The 21,563-nt window shown below is 44.8% G+C and overlaps 1 protein-coding gene across 7 annotated transcripts in view; it reads left to right on the top strand.

Moving 5' to 3' along the window:
* The window catches only part of NECAB2 (N-terminal EF-hand calcium binding protein 2), a 368,324-nt gene that overhangs the window by 7,540 nt on the left and 339,221 nt on the right, over positions 1 to 21,563 (top strand). For 3 of the 7 annotated variants that reach the window (XM_073307521.1, XM_073307523.1, XM_073307520.1), the window contains one exon: positions 13,656 to 13,798. The exons of 2 other annotated variants lie outside the window; for them this stretch is intronic. In XM_073307521.1, the coding sequence (XP_073163622.1) occupies positions 13,656 to 13,798 (143 nt within the window). Of the gene's footprint in view, positions 1 to 13,655; positions 13,835 to 21,563 lie in introns of those variants that run through there. 2 more of the 7 variants (XM_073307530.1, XM_073307529.1) reach the window with 2 other exon arrangements.

Genomic DNA, 21,563 nt, shown 5'->3' with positions numbered 1-21,563 from the left:
CACTTCAACATACTGCTACTGGATCTTGCTACATATTGATATTTGCCAGGCTTCAAAATACTTCATGGTGGGAGATGTGGAAGGACAAGTTTACAATCCTGTCGTCTTGAGTGGCATTGACTCAAGGGGGTACTTTTTTGCAAGTGAGGTATAGAACAGAGGTCTGTCAGTTGAATCTGGTGTCTCTCTGAGTTTTGGCACAAACTCCATCTATTACTCGTTCTTTTATGTATGATCCTGGTCACGTACATGCTGCTTTCCACAAAGCAGCATCTCTTCAGCATTCTAAGGTTTTGCGTATACCTAAAAGTTGGGTCAACATAGGCCAGGGAGTGTGTTTTCACACCCTGACATAGCTGAATCAGCTATGCTGATGGAAGAGTGCTTCTGTTGATGTAGCTAAGGGTATGCATACACTATAGAGACCATCCTTGCATAGCTATGCCGCATAATTCCGGAGTGTAGGTGCAGCCTACACTGATGGAGAGGGGTTTCCTGTGTGTGTGTGTGTGTGTGTGTGGGAACAATACCTCTCCAGTCAAAGATTTCTACATTGCTAGAAGCACGTTTCCCTTTTTTTTTTTTTCTCTTCTCTCCTCTTCTTGCCCCGACCAATGTAACTATGTCAATCTAACCTTTAAGTGTAGACCAAGCTTTACTACTTTTGGGGTTGTGGTGTTCCTACAACATTGGAAAACCCCCCCTCCCCCTTCTGTCAGCATAGGCTGTGTCTACACTAAGGGGGTTACGCTGGGCTAGCTATGCTGGTATAATCTCTGTACTGTAGAGGCTGCCTTAGATGTTCCTGAAATGTCACCTAGCCACAACTTTGAGTGGTTTTTTTCCCCTTGATTGTGATTTCATGGAGGATGGGCTGAGATGGCTAACTATTGGTGTACCACCTGGGCAGAGTTACACATGCATGGCCTTTTATAAATTAAGGTTTCTGTCCCAAGGAGGTTAAATAAGCCTGTGCCCCTATAAATAGAAACAGTCCATAAACATAGAGTGCCTAATTTTGACACCCACGTTTCTTACAAATTCGGGAATGTATCCAATGAAAAATCCAAATCTTATCTCTTGGCAAGTGGCCTAAGTCTCTGACCAGGTCACATCCAGAACACATTTGGTTCATCAAAGACCTGCAGATTAAAATAATTTAGAGCCTACTTGTTCCCAGGCTCCTTTTCCCATTAGATTGTCTTTGCCTCTTTAGCACAACCTTTGCCAACAAAAGGCATGTGGGTTGTCAAGAAATTAAAGACCTAATCCTGCAGCCTTTCATGTGAGCATGAAACACCATGGGGAGAAGGACTATGGAAATACCCAGACATTAAGGGGATTACTGGTTTGATTAAGGGATGCAAAATTGGCCCTAAATTGATAGACAAACTGACCTTATGCTGCAGCTTGCTCCTTTCCATTGGATACAGTTAAACAAGGTGAGAAGCCACTGAAATCACTATCCAGATCATCTTTTTGTTCTGTTTGTGCAGTGCCTAGCACAATAGAGTCCTGGTCTCCAACTAGGGCTCCCATGTGCTACAGTATATGAATAATATCACCCTAGGTCAAAGAATTAATGCCAAAACATTTTTCATATGTAAAACTATTTCTCAGTGTTTTTAGGAAGTAGTTTCCCCCTACCTAGGAGTGGGAGATGAAGTGCCTTTGCAAAACTACATTATACATCTTATTTTCAAATGATATGAAGTTGTCTTGAGATTGAAGTTTGGTAACAATTAAGAACACAATTGGATTTTGGTAAAGATGGGAGAGAAGACAAAGGGAAGAGGATATTTTCTTATGGAGAACATTATTTTTCCAAGGAAGGCAGATAAAGTGTATTGGGGTGTGTGGGTTTTTATTGTTCATAGTCTTAGTGGTCCTCCTATTTCACAAGCACATTGCAGCTTCCAAAGACTGACTCAGTGAACAGGGAGTGTCCCATTATTTGGTAGAAGTGAGAATAAAGGATGGACTTAAATTTTACAATCCACATTTTGCTGGATGTTCTGAGGCCCTAAATGGAGAGGCTTCTAGCTTTTTTTTTTAATTGCCTTTCAAAACTACTCTGTGCTTCATGCTAATGGTGTTCATGTCAGGCTATCTGTTGAACTTTCACATGGCTGAAATTAACATAATGCCCAAATTTAAATCCATGAATGGACTGTTTGCCCTACATTGTTTTCCCCTCCTGGAGTGCGGCTATCCCTTCTGTGTGCAAGCTAGACTGCATGTTCTCTATTTACTGGCTCTCAAGGGAATGTGGTTTGTTTGGTATGTTAACCTCACACCAGGTCTTAATTCTACAAATTCAAGGGTTGTCTAAATAGATGTATGGAGGAAAACTGAAAAGGCTCAGTTTCCCAGGATGTTCTGATCACTTATCTCTCTCTCAGCTGTAGCCTAGGGGACTTGGGCTTCTAGCCTTCAAACTTGGCTTACCACAATCCCTGGCTCTTGAATGAATACTACTAGTTCCCATTAAATAATCCACGCACACAGATAGCTGGGCTGTGATGAGAACCTGGCTATCTGGATCACTTGCTATAATCCCCACTCTGTGCTTTCCCTTTTTATGAGAGCTTTTAACCCCCTCCCCCCCCCAGGAATTCTACTGACTATAAAAGACCTTTGCTGTTTTGCCTTATAGGAAACTGGACTGCAAGCCAAGCTAGCTCATTAAGCATTAAAGTAGGAGTAAGCAGGCACAGGCTTATCTGGGAGATGAGTTTTGTTTGCATTAATTATGGCCTGTATTGGTTTTAACAAACAGCTGGTCTAAGAACAGGACCTTCTGTCCACCTGCTGGATAATGGGTGGAGGAAGCCAAAGGATCAGAACTTGCTTCTGGGGGGAGAAGTGTGTCAGATTTTTTGTGCAAATCAAGTTTTCCCAACTCTCCTTAAATTGTTGTTCCAGAGGGAACTGTTAGGGCTCTTATGAGGATAATACACAACTCAACCATTCACCAGTACTAATCCAGCCCAGACCTATGGCAGCTGAAAGCCATTTCTCCAAAAGCTGCCGGAGACTGGTTTCTAACATGTTCACATTTAAAAGTCACCAACACAGGTGTACCATTAGGTACCCAGGACCAAGAACTGACTGGACATGGAGTTAGCAGCTTGTGTCCTGAGTTGCTTCCTCCAGGTCAGACCTGAGGTGCAATGAATGGCAGGGCTATAGAAGTGAGGTTATTAGTGGCAATCACTTGGCTGTTGCTCCTGCTCTTTGCAGAGAGGTCATTCCTCAGGGCTATTTATCCACCATTTATCAGCACCATGTGGCTTTACCTGGGTGGGTGGGGGGGAAGGAGGAACCACTTCGTCCCTGTTAAATAGTTCTTGATTAAATACAAGATCAGGAAATAGTATTTATCTTGACACTGATTTTAAAAACAAACTTGGTCAGACCTTATCAAAGGTTTTTTAGAGTCAAAATATCAGTCTCTTATTTTCAGAGCAGCCTTTCTTTGATGAAAGAGAAGCTTAATTTTACTCTGTCATGAAAGGTATTCACTTATTCTGTTCTTAACAAACAGCTAGACACAAGGTGGAGGAGATGGGATAGAAAAGATGGTAAAAATATGGCTTTTGTTGATGTTTTGGGAACATCTGGACTGCAGACTAGTTCCAAGTGGATGCAACTTGACCATGACACCTGCTGCTTGGAGCCAGGTTAATTGTGTTCTGGTCAGGACCATCCTCTGGTTGGACCCTTTCTCCATAGACCAAGCAGGTGTGGATGAATGCAGGATGATTTACTTCAGGATCTGATGGAAAAACCAGGAGAGTGAGCCAGCTGGCCTTCCTCTTAGGAAGAAAGTTCTTTAGATGAGTTGCAGTGCTGGCAGATTGAGGGATGAGCTGGGGGGAAGAAAATGAGATGAAAATGAACTGGGATGCAGGGTGGGATAGAAGGAAGAGAACTGAAGTGTGGGTTCTCCCCCCTCTCCCAGTCTCTCTCTAAGACCCCTGAAAAGTGGATGATCTTGTTAATCCCTTTCATTTTGTCCACCAATTAGGTCTAATATTTGTCGCTCCAGTTTTGGTCTGTTAGCGTCTGGTTCCACAGCTTCTGTTTTTTACAAAGCATGATTTCAACAGTCCTTGAATTATATCAACAAGTCATTTTTGTTTGGACTAATCCAGCTTCTTTGTCTGCTTGTTTTACACTTGTTTATAATTGGTTTTTCACAGTTAATTTCCAAGTAGCTAAAAATTATAGGTTATTGTAACCTCTTATGAACTTTCTCCCTTTTTACATTTGAGCTTACAGTAGGGGGTACATTTTGTAGGCCCAGCTGTCACAACCGTCTTTAGCTCTTAGCTCTAGTTTCAGTATCCTCAACTTTAGTTGAAACGTAAGCCTTTTCAATGCAGTAGGTGAATACAGCTCCCTGCACCAGTCCTGGAATCGCAGCACTACACTTGTAGTGGCCTGTTCTAGCTAGAGAAATTGAACGACATTAGCCAGCTTTCTGGCCAATATGCTATTTTATCCCTGTAGGGCAACTCTTGAGAACTTACTTTTTTTTTTAAATGACACTTTTACATGCATCTATTTTATGTATTTATCTGGCCCCTCCATCACCATAACAATTGAGTGCTCAGATTCTAATCTGTGCTCACCACACCCCTGGAGGGTAGGTAGAACAGACCCATTGTTGGAGAACAGACTGACTGACTCACCCAAGGTCACAGGAAGTCTGGGTGGCAATAGATTATGACTTTTTTTGAAAACAATATTATTTATTGTGGATGAGCTCCAATAGGAGTCTCATGTGACTGCATCTTATCAAACTGCATATTTTAGGGTGTTCCCAAATTTAATCATTAAGGATGGGTAATATTTACTGCAGGGGTGGGCAAACTTTTTGGCCCAAGGGCCACATCAGGGTTCCAAAACTATATAGAGGGGCCAGGTAGGGAAGGCTGTGCCTCCCCAAACAGCCTGGCCCCCATCCCCTATCTCCCCCATGACTGCCCCAACCCCTATCCACACCCCTGCCCCTGACAGGCCCCCCATCCCCTAACTGCCCCCCCTGCCCCCTTACCATGCCAGAGCCCACCACGCTGCCTGGCAAGAGCGGCAGGCCAGAGTGCTGGTGGCACGGCACACTGAGGCCGCAGGGGAGGGCTTACAGCAGGGGAGAGGCTGGGGGCTAGCCTCCCCGGCTGGGAGCTCAGGATGTGGCCCGCAGGCTGTAGTTTGCCCACCTCTGCACAGAGAAGCCCCGAGATAAGGGGTGGTACAAGGCAGCGCAGCCCCGGCTCCCTGGCAGGACTTGCCCTCTCCTCCCCAGGTAGCGGCTGGGCCCTGGCAGCTCAGCATCCTGGGGCTGGGGCTTCCCCTTCCTGCTGTGGCCCGGGGCACAGCACCCTCGCCCCATTTAAGTGGCACAGCTCCGAGAGCACAACTGCCCCGAGAGAAGGGCAGGGGGGAAGGGGCTGGAAGGCCGCCTGTGGACATGTGCTGCCCCACGCATGTGCTTGCTTTGCTGGTACCTGGAGCCGGCCCTGCATGGAACCTCCAAGCACAGATCACAAGCCCTTCTGAAAGAGGGAGGGGAGACTCCAGCTAGAGCAGCATGGCAAGTGTCCTCCTAGTTCATCTATACCCTGAAATCTCATTGGTATCAAGGGGGGAGGGGAGGTTGTAAATGGACCCCATACAGCTAGTGATGAGCTGCCAAAATCTTAACAACCAGTTCCCTTCTCACCCCACGAGGGGGTCGTGGCCCACTCCTGCCCCATCCACCCCTGTCCCCTGACTGCCCCCAGAACCGGGAAGGAGGGTCTTGAGGGCCACTGTAGTGGGTGCCCACCCCACCCCTAAGAGCCAGAGGCAGCTCACCACTGCATATGGCTACTAAGTGAGTCAAAGCTTAAGGATTCTGCATGGTTTGAAGGCAGCTTGTGTGTGTGGTTTTTTTTTTTTAAAAACACATTGTAAAGATGCTTGATAAGGTGTACAGGTCTTGGCATGTTCTGAAGGGGACCTTGAAGCACTCCCTGTCTACACCTAGTCCTCATGGTGTCCCTATGTGACACCTCCAAGCCAATGGCCTGGAGTTTCAGGAGTTCATTCCCAGACAGAGGTGTTACCTACTTAATTTTCTTTATGCAGTTTTCCAAGCAATTAAGTCTAATATGGGGGGGGAGTCCAATCCCCACGAGATAGCTCTTATGTTTCCCCATTACCAGCTGGGATCTTACAAGGTGGGACAGCACCAGTTTAGGCCTAACCTCTCTACAGGATCTGTTACTGACCAGGACACCCCATTGTGCAGCCTACTAATATGTTGAGTCTGTTTGGGCTAAGCTACATGTTAGCTCCCAGCTGGTACTGTAGAAATGCAAGAGCTACCCTGTGTGGATGTCTCTCTCTCTCTATCTATATCTCTCTCTCTCTCTCTATCTATCTATATCTCTCTCTCTCTCTCTATCTATCTATATCTCTCTCTCTCTCTCTATCTATCTATATCTCTCTCTCTCTCTCTATCTATCTATATCTCTCTCTCTCTCTCTATCTATCTATATCTCTCTCTCTCTCTCAATAAGAAAGTTAATTCCTTGGAAAAGTACATGGAGGAAATGAAATTCTGCACCCTGGCAATAAAACCCCAGAGAATGTGTCTCCAAACCTGAACCACTAGTGACCCCTCTTCTTTCTGCCCCACTACAGGTAGCTAACTCCTGTCCTGTCAAGGTGTGACCGTTTGGGAAGCCATGTATTGGTGCTTTGGCATTTTAGGCTTGCTTAGCCATTCTGTAAGCACATCCCCAAGGTGTACGGTCAGCGAGATAATACCCTTCAGGCCAGAAACTGTTCAGCAAGTATGGGAACCTGAAGCATGGGAAGAATAAAGCTCTGATTTTTTTTCAAAAGTGATTTAGGCTTCTAAGTGCTTAACTCCCTTTTGAAAATGAGATGTAGGCTCCTAAATTAACTAGGCAGGCCAATGCTGAGCACAGAGTCGCCTGCATACCTTTCAAAATCTGAATCCAGAATCTCTCAAGACCCAGTTTTGGGCTTTCGCTTTTTTGTGTGAAATTGGGAGAGAGTTTATAGGGTTTCATCAAAAACAGATCAAGGGATGCTTCCCTTAAGGATATCAAACATTTAGATAATTCCATTTTGGACACCTGTGAAATTCACCCAGCCATGGAGAGCCCATGCATGACCTGCACCATGTAAATCCTTCATTGCCCAGCTCGTAGAGGCCCATGTTTCAGAAGCACCAAGCACCTCCCTATGGAAAACAGGGCCATTGAGGTCTCACATACAGCATCCCAGATCACGACGCCTGAGATGCTTCATAGAGAACTGTGAACAGTGCACAGTTTTTACAACTGTTGGCTGTAGTTAACAGCCAAGATGACCAAGCTGGCTCTGATGTGAAAATCTTCATAAACTACATCAAATCTCCTAGCTCTAGAACAGCAGGCCTCTTGCTTTTAACTGCAGGCACTTTGTGAGGGGGCATGTGATATGAATGAAATTTCTCAAGAGGATATTTAACCCTTTCAGCCCCAAGACACCTTAAAACAGTCTTAAGTCTTAACTGTCAGGTAGTTTGGAAAATGGGGGTTCTGCAAGTAGTCATTTTCCTCCCAGTGAATAAATGACTCAAAGTTTATCTGAATCTTCATTTAGGACACATACAACTGTGATCAGAGGCATAAACTGCATTCTTCTGTTTAACAAGTGCCCCACTCCCAGAACTCAGAAACACAACTGAGGAGCGCACAGCTTGTACGTCGATGTGGAACTATGTCTACTGCACCTTAGTACTCTAAATCCTTGTTATGATCACTTTTCTGAGATTCAAAATAATCCATGCAGGGGCTACAGAAGATCATCTAAGCCATATCAATGGCCTTGTTCTTGCCCCCTCCTGCATGGGAGGATTCACTGGGCTAATTAATTAGCTTCATACATTTACAACAATTAATTTTGTAAAAAGAAAAGGAGTACTTGTGGCACCTTAGAGACTAACCAATTTATTTGAGCATAAGCTTTCATGAGCTACAGCTCATTTCATCAGATGCATACTGTGGAAACTGCAGAAGACATTATATACACAGAGACCATGAAACAATACCTCCTCCCACCCCACTCTCCTGCTGGTAATCAATTTTGTGTTGCACATTACTCTGGTTTATGGGAGCTGCACAATAGAAAAGCATGGATTAAGGAATTACCATATTTAATTCATTATAAATGTCTACTGTCTCAGTCCTTATTTTGCTTTGACTGTTGTCTCCCACCTACCAGAGAGAATAAGAGCCCATATGCTCTTCCAAAGGACAATGTGGTAGCCACCTGCAGTTGGTATGTAGCTTCCCCCATAGACATGTTTTGTTACGTAATTATCTAGGTACAGCATGTTCAAACATTCTTTCAGTGAAATTACTAGCAATGCTACAAGTACTGTACTGTCCAAGGGTGCAGGTCTTGCATCACTTATCTGGGCTTGCACAGAAAGAGAGCCTCTCTGGGACATGTTTCTTTTGGAGGCAGTTTGGGATTCTGAAGGTCTGACTCAAACTCCCCTTAGGAGCAGGAAGTGAAGACCATATGTCATTTGAAATCTAATCTGCAGTGGGTGCAGTCAGACTTCTGTGATCTTGCCCTCCAGTAAGAAAGGTGTTGCTGTCTGAGCAAGTATCCCTGTTGGAAATCTTACTGGAAATCTAGACTACAGTAGGGGAGAGGTTAGTGTGTTACACCAGCAATGCCTTAGACTTAGCCTGTGGGAAGGGAATGTGCTCACTCACACCTGGCTCTTCTAGAGAAGAGCCTGTACTGCAAAAATATCAAGATCTATAGCTGGTTATTAGTTACTGTGGCTAAACCTTTCCCTATACCAGCTGTAATGCAGGGCAGACAACCACTGGGAACTGCTGGGGGAGGGGCTGGGCTAGCTTTTGTCCTTAGAGGCTGCAGTACAACTAGTGGGCGGCGGGTTTCTACCCTGCAGCCCAGAAAGCCAGAGGTGGGAATATACAGGCTTCAGTGGAGGTAGTCCCAGGCAGTATAAGGGCACCTGTAATCCTGTCCCCTGTTCTGGAGAAATGGAGCAGAGTTCTGAGCCTGAGAGTGGTGGGTGCCTGGTAGAAGAGGGGATGACTCTGAACCTGGATGATTGTTTGGGTGTGTCCTGAGTCCAGAGATGTCCATTGAGTGAGTGGATCTGAGCTGTGGGAGAAGATGACTAATCAGCCCAGGCATCAGTGTGTGGGGGTTGTCTGAGCTGGTGGGGCTGAGCAGGGAGCTGAACGCTTGGATCAAGAGATAGCTTACCCTGAACCAGCAATGCAGGGGGAGCTTCTCCGTAGCTTTCTTAAACAGCACTTGCTCAGGCATTCTCTCTAACAGCTGTTGCAGGAAAGAAATCCTCTGGGAATGCCCTGGAATCTCTAGGAAGTGGGTTTTAGCCCTCGAAAGCTTATGCTCCTTGTTTTTTTTTCTTTAATTAAAGGTGTCCAACCAAACTTGGTAACCCTACTGTTGTTGCAATGCCACCTAGCAGCACCAAATTGTCCTTACCTCATTAGAGATGAGCCCTTTTTCTGTGCTGAAGACATGCCCCTCTGTTGAACCTTCACTTGTGTATTTATTTTTTTCTATTTCTGGTAACAGAAGGCAACACCGTGACTAGTCAAACCCACTCTGAAACAAAGATGTACTGTGCGGTAGTACAGTTCCCTCTTGTGACAACAGAATAGACTGCCTGAAGAATATTTTTATAATCCTTTCCTTTTAAGGTCTCCAAACTGTCATGGAACAAATTCACTTTCTAAATGTGATACTTCCCTTACACTTTACAGGGCTCCATTTCCTGCATGGCAAGGGGCGCTGAATGAACTGCAGGTTGGGATGGGATGGGCAGGGACAACGAGAAGTGAGGGCAGAGGATGTGGAAAAGTAAAACGCAATAGGAGAGAGACAATGAGGGGAATTACTTCTACTCTTTCCCTCTAGTTATGCACCCAAGATAACATGCAACCCTGCCAGAGACGCTGCTTGAAGAGGAACCAATGATTTGTCATTAAGGGGTGGCTGCTTCTGAATTTTAGGTAGCTGTGGAATTCAGATTTTTTTTCCCAATCCCAGTTACCTTCCTTTTATCACTTTCCCTTGCAATCAAAGCTATTTCCCCAATATTCCTTGGGTCAAGGTCATAGGAGCTTGAGGAGGGGTAAAAGTAACTCTTCAGAATGTACTTGGATTAAGCTGCAGGGGGCCCCTCAGCCCTGTCCTAAATTCCAGCAGCAGTGCATTGTTTCAGACTTGGGATATTGCACTGAGACCTTTCAGGTCCTTGTATATGCATCTGTGATTTAACCACCCACTAGCTACATTTAAAGATTATCCTTATTTCAAAGGGTTGGTCAAGAATTCCTACTCTTTCAGTAGTACTGGTACACCATCCATCTGAGCAATTGGCTATACTGCAATTCACAGAAAATCTTGCAAACATCCTAGTCAAAGGTAGCCCGTATTCTCAGGAAGTCCCATGAAGCTTTCAAATGTCTTGGAGACCTATAGAAGAAGTCCTAATAGTTACTGTAGTGTTTTGACCTCAGGTATTCAAATCGCTTCATCCACCACTAAATGCAACCATCTTCATCTGAAATGGAACATGACTTAACAGCAATGCCACATCAAGTTAGGGACAGAAAGGAAAATTGATAATTCATCTAATTAGAATTTAGATATGCAGAAGTTGTCTCTAACCACCAACATCCCTGAGACCCCCAGTTCCTGCAGAGCTGTATGCCATGGAACATGGTCAGACTCCCAATGGAAACCTACCTGTGTTTTGGTAAATGTTTATTCAAATCTCTAACAGATTTGGTAAAACATTTTGCTCCAGTGAATTGGCACCAGCTCTACTGAAATAATCCTTTTATAAGTATTTACATGCCCTGGGCTGACATCAGATTCCTTGCTATGTGGTGAGTACCTTTATTAAAAGTAAAGGTGCAAAATTGCTCAAAGAGATTAGTCTCAATGCTGAATCGCAATTAACAGATGCATCTTAAGAGCCACATTCTAAATTGGAGAGGTGATATTTCTGCTTGACTAAATCAAGCAACTGAGATCAGTGCCTAGTTGAATAATATTTCATGTTGCTTGTTTTATAGTATTTCTCTCCATACATAATTTCAAGTTAAATATTGGGGGGGGGGGGGGGATGAGTAGTGTGAGCATTGGCCTGCTAAACCCAGGGTTGAGTTCAATCCCTGAGGGGGCCATTTAGGGATCTGGGGCAAAAATTTAGGATTGGTCCTGCTTTCAGCAGGGGGTTGGACTAGATGACCTCCTGAGGTCCCTTCCAACCCTGATATTCTATGATACCTTGCTTTTCAATTTATGACCTAGCTTCCGTTTTTAGTTTAACTTTCAGAGGGAAATTGAGATTACATAGTTCTATTTACTTTTATAATGTGGGACTTTGTTTGGAAAGCTCACAGCAGGGTATTTAGTAAAACAAGGCTTAGCACTGGAGGTTATCTTAAAGAATCCAAATCTTCACACATTATTAGCGTCTACTGTAGTGTAGTGCATTGCTTGGCTCTTTCCTCCTCCTGAGAGCAAGCGGTAAGGACTCCCATGTTCCATTGCAAGCTCTGCTATTAAATTGCCAAATCACTTTAGAAGGGGGTGGGGGGAGCAGCTAGGTCTAAATTTTTAGAAGTGTCCACTCATTTTGGATGCCCAGCTTAATACACATACATGTTGGACACTCAAATTGAGGCACCATCAAATTTAGGAGAAGAATTGCAAAAATAGCTCTGGGATTTTAGGAGTACAAGTTCCACTGACTTTCAAAAGGTGCTTCCAAAAGTCGTCTCCTTATAGCTTAAGGTCTCCTTGCCTCACTGCACCCTTCTGAAACCTGAGTTGCTATCAGTCTTGGAAGGGGCCTGCGAGGCTTATGTTGGTAAAGAAGCCAGAGAGCTTTGGAGGAAAGGGACTATGTAGTCTGAAATTAATTCTTTTCCCTTTACGCTGACAGACTCCACAGGGACAAATTACAAGACATTGCCCCTGTATTTCTGACCTTTTCTTCTTGTGGTTCTTTTGAAAGTGGTGGCGGGGGGTTAAATCAAGTAGCATCCATGTTCTACAACTTGGATAAAAATGGCTTCTGAAAGCAGATATAACCCTGCCTTCCATTTCAATATCTTTAAGTAGCATGACATTGTGAGCCTGTGGAGAGCCTATTCCCTCTTCAAACATTACCAATCAAAACACCCAATTCAGTGGGAAGCTTTTTCCCCAGAAACTAGGTTCTGGTCATTGGAGAAAGAGACAGGGGTCTGAGGAATATTTATTTGGTTCATTTCTCTCACTGATTTTGTTCAGAACAGTCTGTTTAGTAGCCTTCTTAGGATAGCTGCATTGATTTCTCCTCTATCCAAAGCTTATTCTTCACCACTGTCTTACTAATGTAAGAAACCACAGGAACAGATGTTTAAGTAAGAAGCTCTCTGAAGTGATGTCATTCTAGACATAGGCCAAATGTAGAACTAGTTATGGCCCATTGAGCCAGTACCAACCCATCACAGATCAGCTCGTTGGTTTTGCACAGTCTGAGCTTTCGTTTTTGAGTTTTTTATCCCCAATCATGGCAGATTAAACCCTTCTGGATGAGAGACCCTAGAGTACCATCTTCCCCAGTGTACAGCCAAGGAGAAACAGTTTAATTTTGGAGGGCATGTGCACTTAATTTAGAATGTTACATTAGATATACCAGCCCCTCCCAGGGGTCAGTGAAGAGAGATTGGCCTTACTTCTAGTAGATGAGAAGTGTCCACTTTTCCTTGAAATGGAGTCTTGACAATAATGCCAAATGACAACCCAAGTGTTAAGTAGTTTTCCCTTTTGCCGATTTCAGAAGAAATGTCCATATATTCTGGGCTTTGGGGCAATTGCCCCTTTTCCTCTCTCCTGCCCAGTCTGGACTTGATTCAGACCCCACCCCTGGACTTCAAAGATCTGGATAAAGTAGAACCTGGAGCCAAAACACCATGTGGAGATTTGTGGGCAAACCCAGGTGTGAAGTTTTTCCAGCTCAAGCCCTCCCCAGTTTGACATCTCAACAAGAAAGTAGCTGGGTCCCAGATCCAGTGCCTATTGGAAGAGCAGGCCTGGGGACATATCCTGCCACCCACCGTATGGCAGCAGAAGGCCCCACAGGCAGTAGAACCCATGTGGTTCTGCTGTACAAGGCAGTGGTGGGCAGTATTTTGTGGAGACAGAGTTGTGGTTATGCACCCACTGAGGGCTGGGCTTCCATGCTAGTCCCTGAACGGCAAGGTTTGGGGGACTAAAGTGGTCTAAAGGAGGAGCAGGACTGGAGGATTTGTTGGCATGCAGCTCCCCCAGTCATTTACTCTGCAAACTATTGGGTAGGTAAAGGATTCCTTCCATACCCCTTCGCTCCTACTCTCATTCAGCCTAGCCCCAGGAGAGTGGACCTCTCTTAGAGTAGGGTCCATGCATGGAGGCTGCCTGTTTGAAATAGCAAGGTTACCTAAAATACCCTGAACACAGTAGTGTGTGGTGGTCCTGTACTCAAGTGTCCATGCATGTGGTGGCTTTTCAAGTAAGAAATTGTTTGTTGGTTGCAGGTACCGGGACAACAGGAGAGGCTGCAGTGTCAGCAACTTTCTAGAGCTGTCATGCCTGGCTCCCATTGTTTTCTTTATTCAAAGCATTCCTATTTGGAGGAGGAGATGAAACAAATGACAAAATATTGTGCAGAACAGACACTGTAAGCATCAGTTTTCCTGCTGTTCAGATGGGGAAGGTAGGAGACTTCAGGTTGAAATGCTGGATGTGTGGAATGATAAATATTTTAATGTCAGTATTTATATGTGAATGTGGCTTCAGCTGAGGATGTGAAACAAGTGATGTGCTCCAGGTACAAATTTGTGCTACAGGGAGGAAAATGCACCTCCACTGCTGTTTGTATAACTGGATTTGTTTCCCACTGCAAGTCTGATCCATATTTTTATTTTAAGCCAAAGAGAAGTTTTGAAACAGAACCAGCTTGACTTATAATTTTAGAAGTGAAATCGCTGCGATGCCCATACAAATGATGGGGGAGTGAATTGGAGTTAAGTGATGAGAGACTTGGCAAGAATGCTAAGCTTGCGTGCAGTGAAGTTTGAAGCCATTCCATGGTCGGTAATACATAGGGTGTGCTCAGAAAATGTGCATTTCACTCTGTGACTGTGTGGAGCAGTGGCTGTCGTTGTGCAAGGACTTAGGTGTGACTGAAGAGACCCTCCATTTTGGAAAGTGGAGTTAGGATGCAGGGGCAGAATAGACTGTTAGGATGCAGTTTACAGCTGGGTGTTATGTAGCACATCTAGTATGTTAAACAAAAATTAAATCTCTCCAGGCCTTAGCACCACTATGATGACTGGGTGGCACTGGAGTGCCTGAGAGGAGTCATCCTTCAAAACTGTCCTACTTTGGTCACCATGGTCACATGGTACTATTTCCTTTTCTTGATTAGGACAAAGTAGTTTGCTAATCTGCCAATCACCCCACAAATATATCAGACACTGGCTAGTCTGAAAATAGGGTGAAAAAACACTCTGAACAAGACTCCTTAAAAGTCACAAAAGTATTACCCTGCCATAGAGTCTAACTCTATGATCTCTTCAGTCTTGCTACTGCAGTAGCACTTAAGGACCCTGAACCAGGATCAGGACCCTATTGGACTTAGCATTACACAACCAACATAAATAGTCCCTGGACCTGACCTCTCAATTGAGCATTTGGACAATATGCATCAAGGGACTATACAAAAAGGTTAGGCGGAGCTGAGGGGACAGGTAAGAACATAAGAATGGCCATAGTGGGTCAGACCAGTGGTCCATCTAGCCCAGTATCCAGTCTTCTGACAGTTGCTGATGCTTCAGAGAGAATGAACAGGACAGTTATTGAGTGATCATCCCCTGTTATCCAGTCCCAGCTTCTGGCAGTCAGAGGCTTAGGGACACCCACACCATGGGGTTGTGTCCCTGACCATCTTGGATAATAGCATTGATGGCCTATCCTCCATGAATTTATCTAATTATACTTCTGGCCTTCACAACATCTCCTGGCAGTAAGTTCCACAAGTTGACTGTGCATTGTGTGAAGTATTTCCTTTTTGTTTGTTTTAAAACTGCTGCCTATTAATGTCATTGACTGACCCCTGGTTTGTGTGTTATGTGAATGGGTAAATAACACTTCTCTATTCCCTTTCTCCACACCATTCATGATTTTATAGATGTCTATCATATCCTCCCTTAGTCATCTCTTTTTCTAAGATGAACAGTCCCAGTCTCCTTTTGATCTCCTCTGGATGCTGTTCCATACCCCAATCGTTTTTGTTGCCCTTCTCTGTAATTTTTTCTAATGCATCTTTTTTGAGATGAGGTGAGCAGAATTGCACACAGTATTCAAGGTGTGGGATTTAGATTTTTGCTGTAGGATGGATTTACAGCTGCTTATCTAGAGTTAAGCTTGATCACCTACTTGATTGCTTTGAAGTCATTCATATCATACAACTGAAAGCTTCCTTAGGTTAGTTGTTAAAATAAAAATATTGAAAAATATTTGAGATATTAAGCCCTTGCCCATCAGGATTTTATAACAAATGCACTATTCACTAGGCCTCCTGGAAAGTGCAAGAGGATTTTGCGTAGACAGGAATGAACTGAATACTGATTTGAAACTCCAAAACTCAAGTAAATTTTCATCATTAAATTAATATGGTGTGATACACTACCATAAAATCCATCAATGTCACTTTGACTATTTTTTTTAGTGAGGAGAGGGGTAGACAAGGACCTAGTCTGAGGGCTTAATTACTATGAATTGAAGGAGTGGTTCTTGAGTTATTGGCAATACTGATGGCTTTGGTAAAGCTATTCCCTGGTCCCATCAGAGTATTACCGGAGAGTTTCTAGAACCTTCTATTTCCAGTCATTTGACTTAAATACTGGAGCATAATATGGAGTTAACAGTGATCTGAAAGTAGGAGAATAGTGAGGTAGCAAAGTTTACAGCTGCAGCAGTATTTAGGTTAGTCAAGACTAGAGAAGATTTGTGAACCTTAGAGAGACCTAAGCAAGCTATGCCAACAGACAAGTTTCCATAATGAAAACTAAGACACACTGAAAGCAAGAAAGTGAACTACTTGCACACATTGGTGGGTTCTAAAGAATGAACCACACAGGAAGGACTTAAGGATCCTTGTGGACAATTCAAAAGCGTCTACTCAATATGAACTTTTTGGCATTTGTTCTCATTTGATCACACTGATGCTTTGAAATGAACAGGAGTGAAGCAATTGCGATTTTGTAAAAATTTCTTATGTGATCATAAAAGAATAACTAGGAGAACATCAAGGACATGGTATTCACCCATTTCTCTACAATATGGGCCATGCAGAGCCCCAAAGAATTTGCGTGGCTTTGTATGTTTGAGCAAATGTAATGGAATTTTGCTGAGCAGCAGAGAAGACTCTGGCAGAATGGATGGGCCTGTTTACCTTGGGTTATTAGTACTCCTATATCTGCACTGATGCAAACCTAGTGTAGATATGCTAAACCAGAGCACTACGGGGCTTGCAGCAGTACAATTTACAGTTTCAAACCAGGGTAAACACTGGTGCCACATGTGTGGCACCAATATGCTGGTATTTGTACTGGTAGGTACAAATATCCCCATTAGAGACAGGCAGTAAGTCTGAGACTGTTCACACAATGGAATGGAAAGGCTTTTCCTCCTTTATTTTTTAAGGGACAGCAATTTATTTTCATTTGAGTGCTTATGCCAATATTTCATCTTCTGCTGGTTGAAGTTACCTGCTTTTTGTCTGAAATTGCTCTGTTTGGGGTCCATCTCATCCCCTTCCACATTTGTAAGTTTCAGCAGGTCAGTCAGATCTCTTCTCTCTCCCCCCCCCCCACCCCCATTCCCTTTTGTAGGTTTTGACAAGTTGCAAAATGTTAGTTCTTTCCTTGGTTCAACAGCTCAGTCAGTTAATATCCCATTGCACTTTTTTTAATACCCAGAAAGCTTGACTCACTTTGGACTAGACACTCAGCTGACACCAGTAATGCAATGAAAAAAACTTTCCTTTTAAAAGTTCCTTTAGATTTTTTTTTTTTGTTACAAGCTCAACAATAGAAGCAAAAATGATTAAGGGGAAAATAGATCTAATTTCTGAAGGCCCTTTTTTCTTTTTGTTTAGATCTCTCTAAGGGGAAGAAAATGTCGGGTTTCTTCAGGGGTTTCCTTGAATTGATGCACAGAGAGAACAGTAGAAAAAATATTGTTACAAGAAGGGGTCTAATGGAAAGGTTTCCAGAGCCGCTGCCGCCTCCTATAGAAAGTCCTAGAGTTGAGATTCTGGCCAGCTCAATTAGTCATCAGCCATTCTTCAAATTCTGTTTTGAGATGGTATTAAAGCTACGCGAGAGCTATTGTGTGCACAGAGCTGGAAGAGATGTGGTGGTAGAGTAGGAAAAGAGTCACATAGAAGGGGATGTCCTTAAATTGCAGATAGCTTTTGTACAAGCACCCATGACCATAACATCAGGTCTCCTGATGGACAGGTAATTGAAATGATGCATTAGTTCATAATTAGTTCATCAACCTCATAATGATGAGGTTGTACCCTCCAATTGTAGCAGTCAGTAAGGGCCCAAGTACCAAGCACTTATTGTGGGGTTCTTAGTCCCCTCCATGTTCAGTGGCCTTATTGAAAACTGAGAGCAACTGGTACCATGTTGGGTTAGATCCTAGAGAAATACCACTAGCCAGAAAATTGGTAATGGCTCATTCTGTTTCAAGAGCGTTTAAGATGCTCGAAAGCTTTTGTTCAATCCCAAGACGCTGCAGCGTAATGGAAGCCAATGAAACAGAAGATATGGCAGAGAGAATTTTTAGCATGAGAGATTTCAGAGTGGCAGCTGTTAGTCTATATTCACAAAAAGAAAAGGAGTACTTGTGGCATCTTAGAGACTAACCAATTTATTTGAGCATAAGCATGAGAGAGTAACTAGTTCATTTTTCAATGAGTTCATTATTACTAATGAATAAAATGTACTATTTCAAACCAGCCAGGTAAAACTCTAAACAGGAGATGGCAAAACATTCTTTGCAGGCTGGTCCCTATGTCTATCCACACGTGGGCAGGCATGCATACCATGCGCCTGAGTCTGGAAGTTTTTCCAAGCAGTGTCCGTTGACCCACATATGCACAGTATCTTCCCTTGTGCTCCCAACCAAGGGTATAAGGGATGATGTGGGCCAATGCCACTCCAGTTCCCTCTTACCACCACATGGCCTGAGACACAACCCTGTCCTCCTTTGCTCTTCTAATCTCTCAAAGAAAGAATTATTGCATATGTTTGCTGTAAATAGTTCTATTGTAGTGTAGGAACCCCTTCCTCCACCCTGGTTGGGGGAAAACCCTCTTTATCCCAGGTCCTATGCTTCAAGAACTGTCTCCTGCCCTTGCTCCTTTTCCATCTGCAGCAAACATCAATGATTCCTCTACCATCTGGGCCAGACAGATGCTGCACTTTGCAGAGATGCACAAGTCCTTCCTCCCCAGAACCAGAAAGGCCCAAGAGCTCAGGCTGATAGAGGCTTTGAGGCCCCAATCTGATCCTGACATGGGAAACCCTCACGTACATTGGACTCAGCTGGCCAGCAGTACCCCTCTGTCTCAAGTTGCAGTGCGGGAGGTTTAGGTTGGATATTAGGAAAAACTTTTTCACGAGGAGGGTGATGAAGCACTGGACTGCATTACCTAGGGAGGTGGTGGGATCTCCTTCCTTAGAGGTTTTTAAGGTCAGGCTTGACAAAGCCCTGGCTGGGATGGTTTAGTTGGGGTTGGTCCTGCTTTGAGGACCAACCCCAACTAAATGACCTCCTGAAGTCCCTTCCAACCGTGATATTCTATGAACACAAGCCATGGAGTGGAGCCCAAAGACTCAAGATGCAGGGCTCCCCATGAGAGTAAGAAACACTCTTGTGGGTATAAGGGCAGCTGCCTGCAGTGGACCGCCCACAAGAAATGCATTCTCTCCCCAAGCCATGCCAGGTCGGGTGAGACATTGTGTACAAATCCTGTGGAACTGGCTCTGAAGGCCCCCCAGCTGGAGGGTAAGATGAAGAAAAGGGATCTGCCGGTACCAACAGTGACCAGGGTGCAGAGGTCACTCCTATTCATGAGCACTGGTCTGGATGTACCATGATACAGCCTCAACGATACAGAGATCGGCCAGCTCCAACGGTAGAAATGGCTCCCTCTGGTGTCTCGAGAGGAACCCTGCAGACCCAGGCCACACAGACTTTTCTGACACAGAAGGAGGTCTTTCTCCCCTACCCACAGTCTCCACTTTTGTCAGGCCCGACAGTTTTCAGGGAGGTTCCTGCATTGGAGGATGAACCACTGCTATCGTTGCAAGAAAGACCCCTTCCCTAGCCGTCAGACAGAGGCCTCTCAGTACTGACGGTACCACCGTTTCCACTGCCACTGTCTTCCTCGGAAGAGTCAGAGGAGATAGTGTGCCCCCGCAATGTGTCTGATGTGGCACAGGAGCCCAGACAGCTGCAGCAATCCTCTCCTCCCAGCTATGGTTCCCCTACCCCCAGCGATGCCTGGTATCACTTTCCATGGCGACCACTGTGACCAATTATGATGGGTCCCAGGGGAGCCACACTGAGGTTACTTAATTAGGGCAAAGTGCAAAGAATGGGGCAGACAATCCCCAAAGCTGGTGGTCATTCCAGTACTTAGATCCACCAAGCTAGCCTCAAAACAGCTTCTATAATACCTCATTGGTTACCCAGAAGCCAAAACACAGTTCTCTTAAAGCAACCCAGCCTTAGGCCTCCACCCAGACACCCAAGTGAAATATGATAATTACTGAATCTTATTCATCATATAAGAAAGTTCTACCAATCCCAAAGGATCAGACACATTACCTCTCAGGTTAATGAATACTCCAGAATTTACCCAAAGACACGCTTACAGCCAATTCTCATTAACTAAACTAAAATTTATTAAAAAAGGAAAAGAGAGAGTGAGTATTAGCAGAAAGACAAAGGGGCCAAGCTGTATCCTCACAGAGAATTTCTAAGTGGGTCTCGGGATGCATGCTAGTATGCTATAAGATAGCAAATCTTCCCGATCCCAGGGGCATAGGCTCAGGCTTCCTCGGGGCCTGGTGGGTGCTTAACCCCCCTGCTCCACCCCAGGCCCTTCCTTCACCCAACCCCTTTCCCCCAAGCCCCTGCCCCGCCTCTTCCTGCCCAGTTCCGATCCCTCCCCCAAGCGTGTCCCATCCCCACTCCTCCCCCTCCCCCCAAAGCCTCCCGCATGCCCCAAAACAGCTGATTGCGGTGGGTGGTAGGCGCTGGGAGGGAGGGGTTGATCAGCAGGGGCCACTGGCGGGCAGGAGGCTCTGAAGGGCAGGGGGGAACTGGCCCCCAGTGGGTGCTACGCACTTGCTAAGTTTTTTTTTCTGTGGGTGCTCCAGCCCTGGAACGCCCACGGAGTCGGCGCCTATGCCCAGGGGTGTTACAGCTTGCTCCACACAAGTACAAGCTGCCTCCACGGGATCCTTATCAGATGCCCTGTTGCAGGACATTTGCAAAGCCACAACTTGGTGATCTGTCCACATGTTTATGGCATGCTACTCAAGTGACAGCTGGGGATGCAGCAGTAGGAACAGCCATTACAAACGGCTCTGCTACCCCCTTCTCGCACTCACCTCCTCCCGGGTGACTTGCGAGCAGTCATCAATGTGTGGAGTACACATAGGGACCAGCACTTGAAGAAGAGGAGATTACTTAAACTGGAGGTTCTTTGAGATGTGTGGTCCCTATCTGGATTCCACTACCCGCCCTCCTTCTCCTCTGCTTTGGACTTGAGGAGGAACTGGAGTGGCATCAACCCACACTGCCCATTATGCCCTCGGTTGGGAGCACGAAGAAAGAAACTGCTCGTGCAGGTCAACAGACACTGCTTGGAAAAACTTCCGGACTTGGGTGCATGGAGCACATGTATGCCCATGTGCAGAATACGGATAGGAACCACATGCCTCAAAGAACCGCTAGTTACAGTAAATAACCTCCTTCCCCACTCAAGGACACGCCACACCACTTCCATGTCCAAGTTAAGCTTTCAGGATCCTAAGTAGGTATGTTCATGCCTTCTGTTCAACCCCACCTTATGATAATGGACATTTAAACATTAAACCCCGTGTTTTTGGACTGTTTTCCCAAGTCTTGTCTTAGCAGATGAGGGCAAACCAGGAAAACCCTAGACTGCCTCGATGATAACTAGATACAGCTGAGCCTTATTAGACTCAATCTTAAAGAAGCAGTCTGCCTTTTCAGGCTCTGGGGTCTGCTCAGTTTGTCCTACTGCCTGGATCCAGACCCTGTTGCACAGATCATTGGTTCTAGAAAGTTCCATGGTCAGTAAATCCCAGGAGCTGACAAAGGAGGAAAGCCAA

This window comes from Lepidochelys kempii, chromosome 12 (genome assembly GCF_965140285.1).
Source record: "Lepidochelys kempii isolate rLepKem1 chromosome 12, rLepKem1.hap1, whole genome shotgun sequence".
Lineage (NCBI taxonomy): Eukaryota > Metazoa > Chordata > Testudines > Cheloniidae > Lepidochelys > Lepidochelys kempii.
The sequence above is the reverse complement of the archived record's forward strand: the minus strand, read 5'-3'. Positions and strand labels throughout refer to the sequence as shown.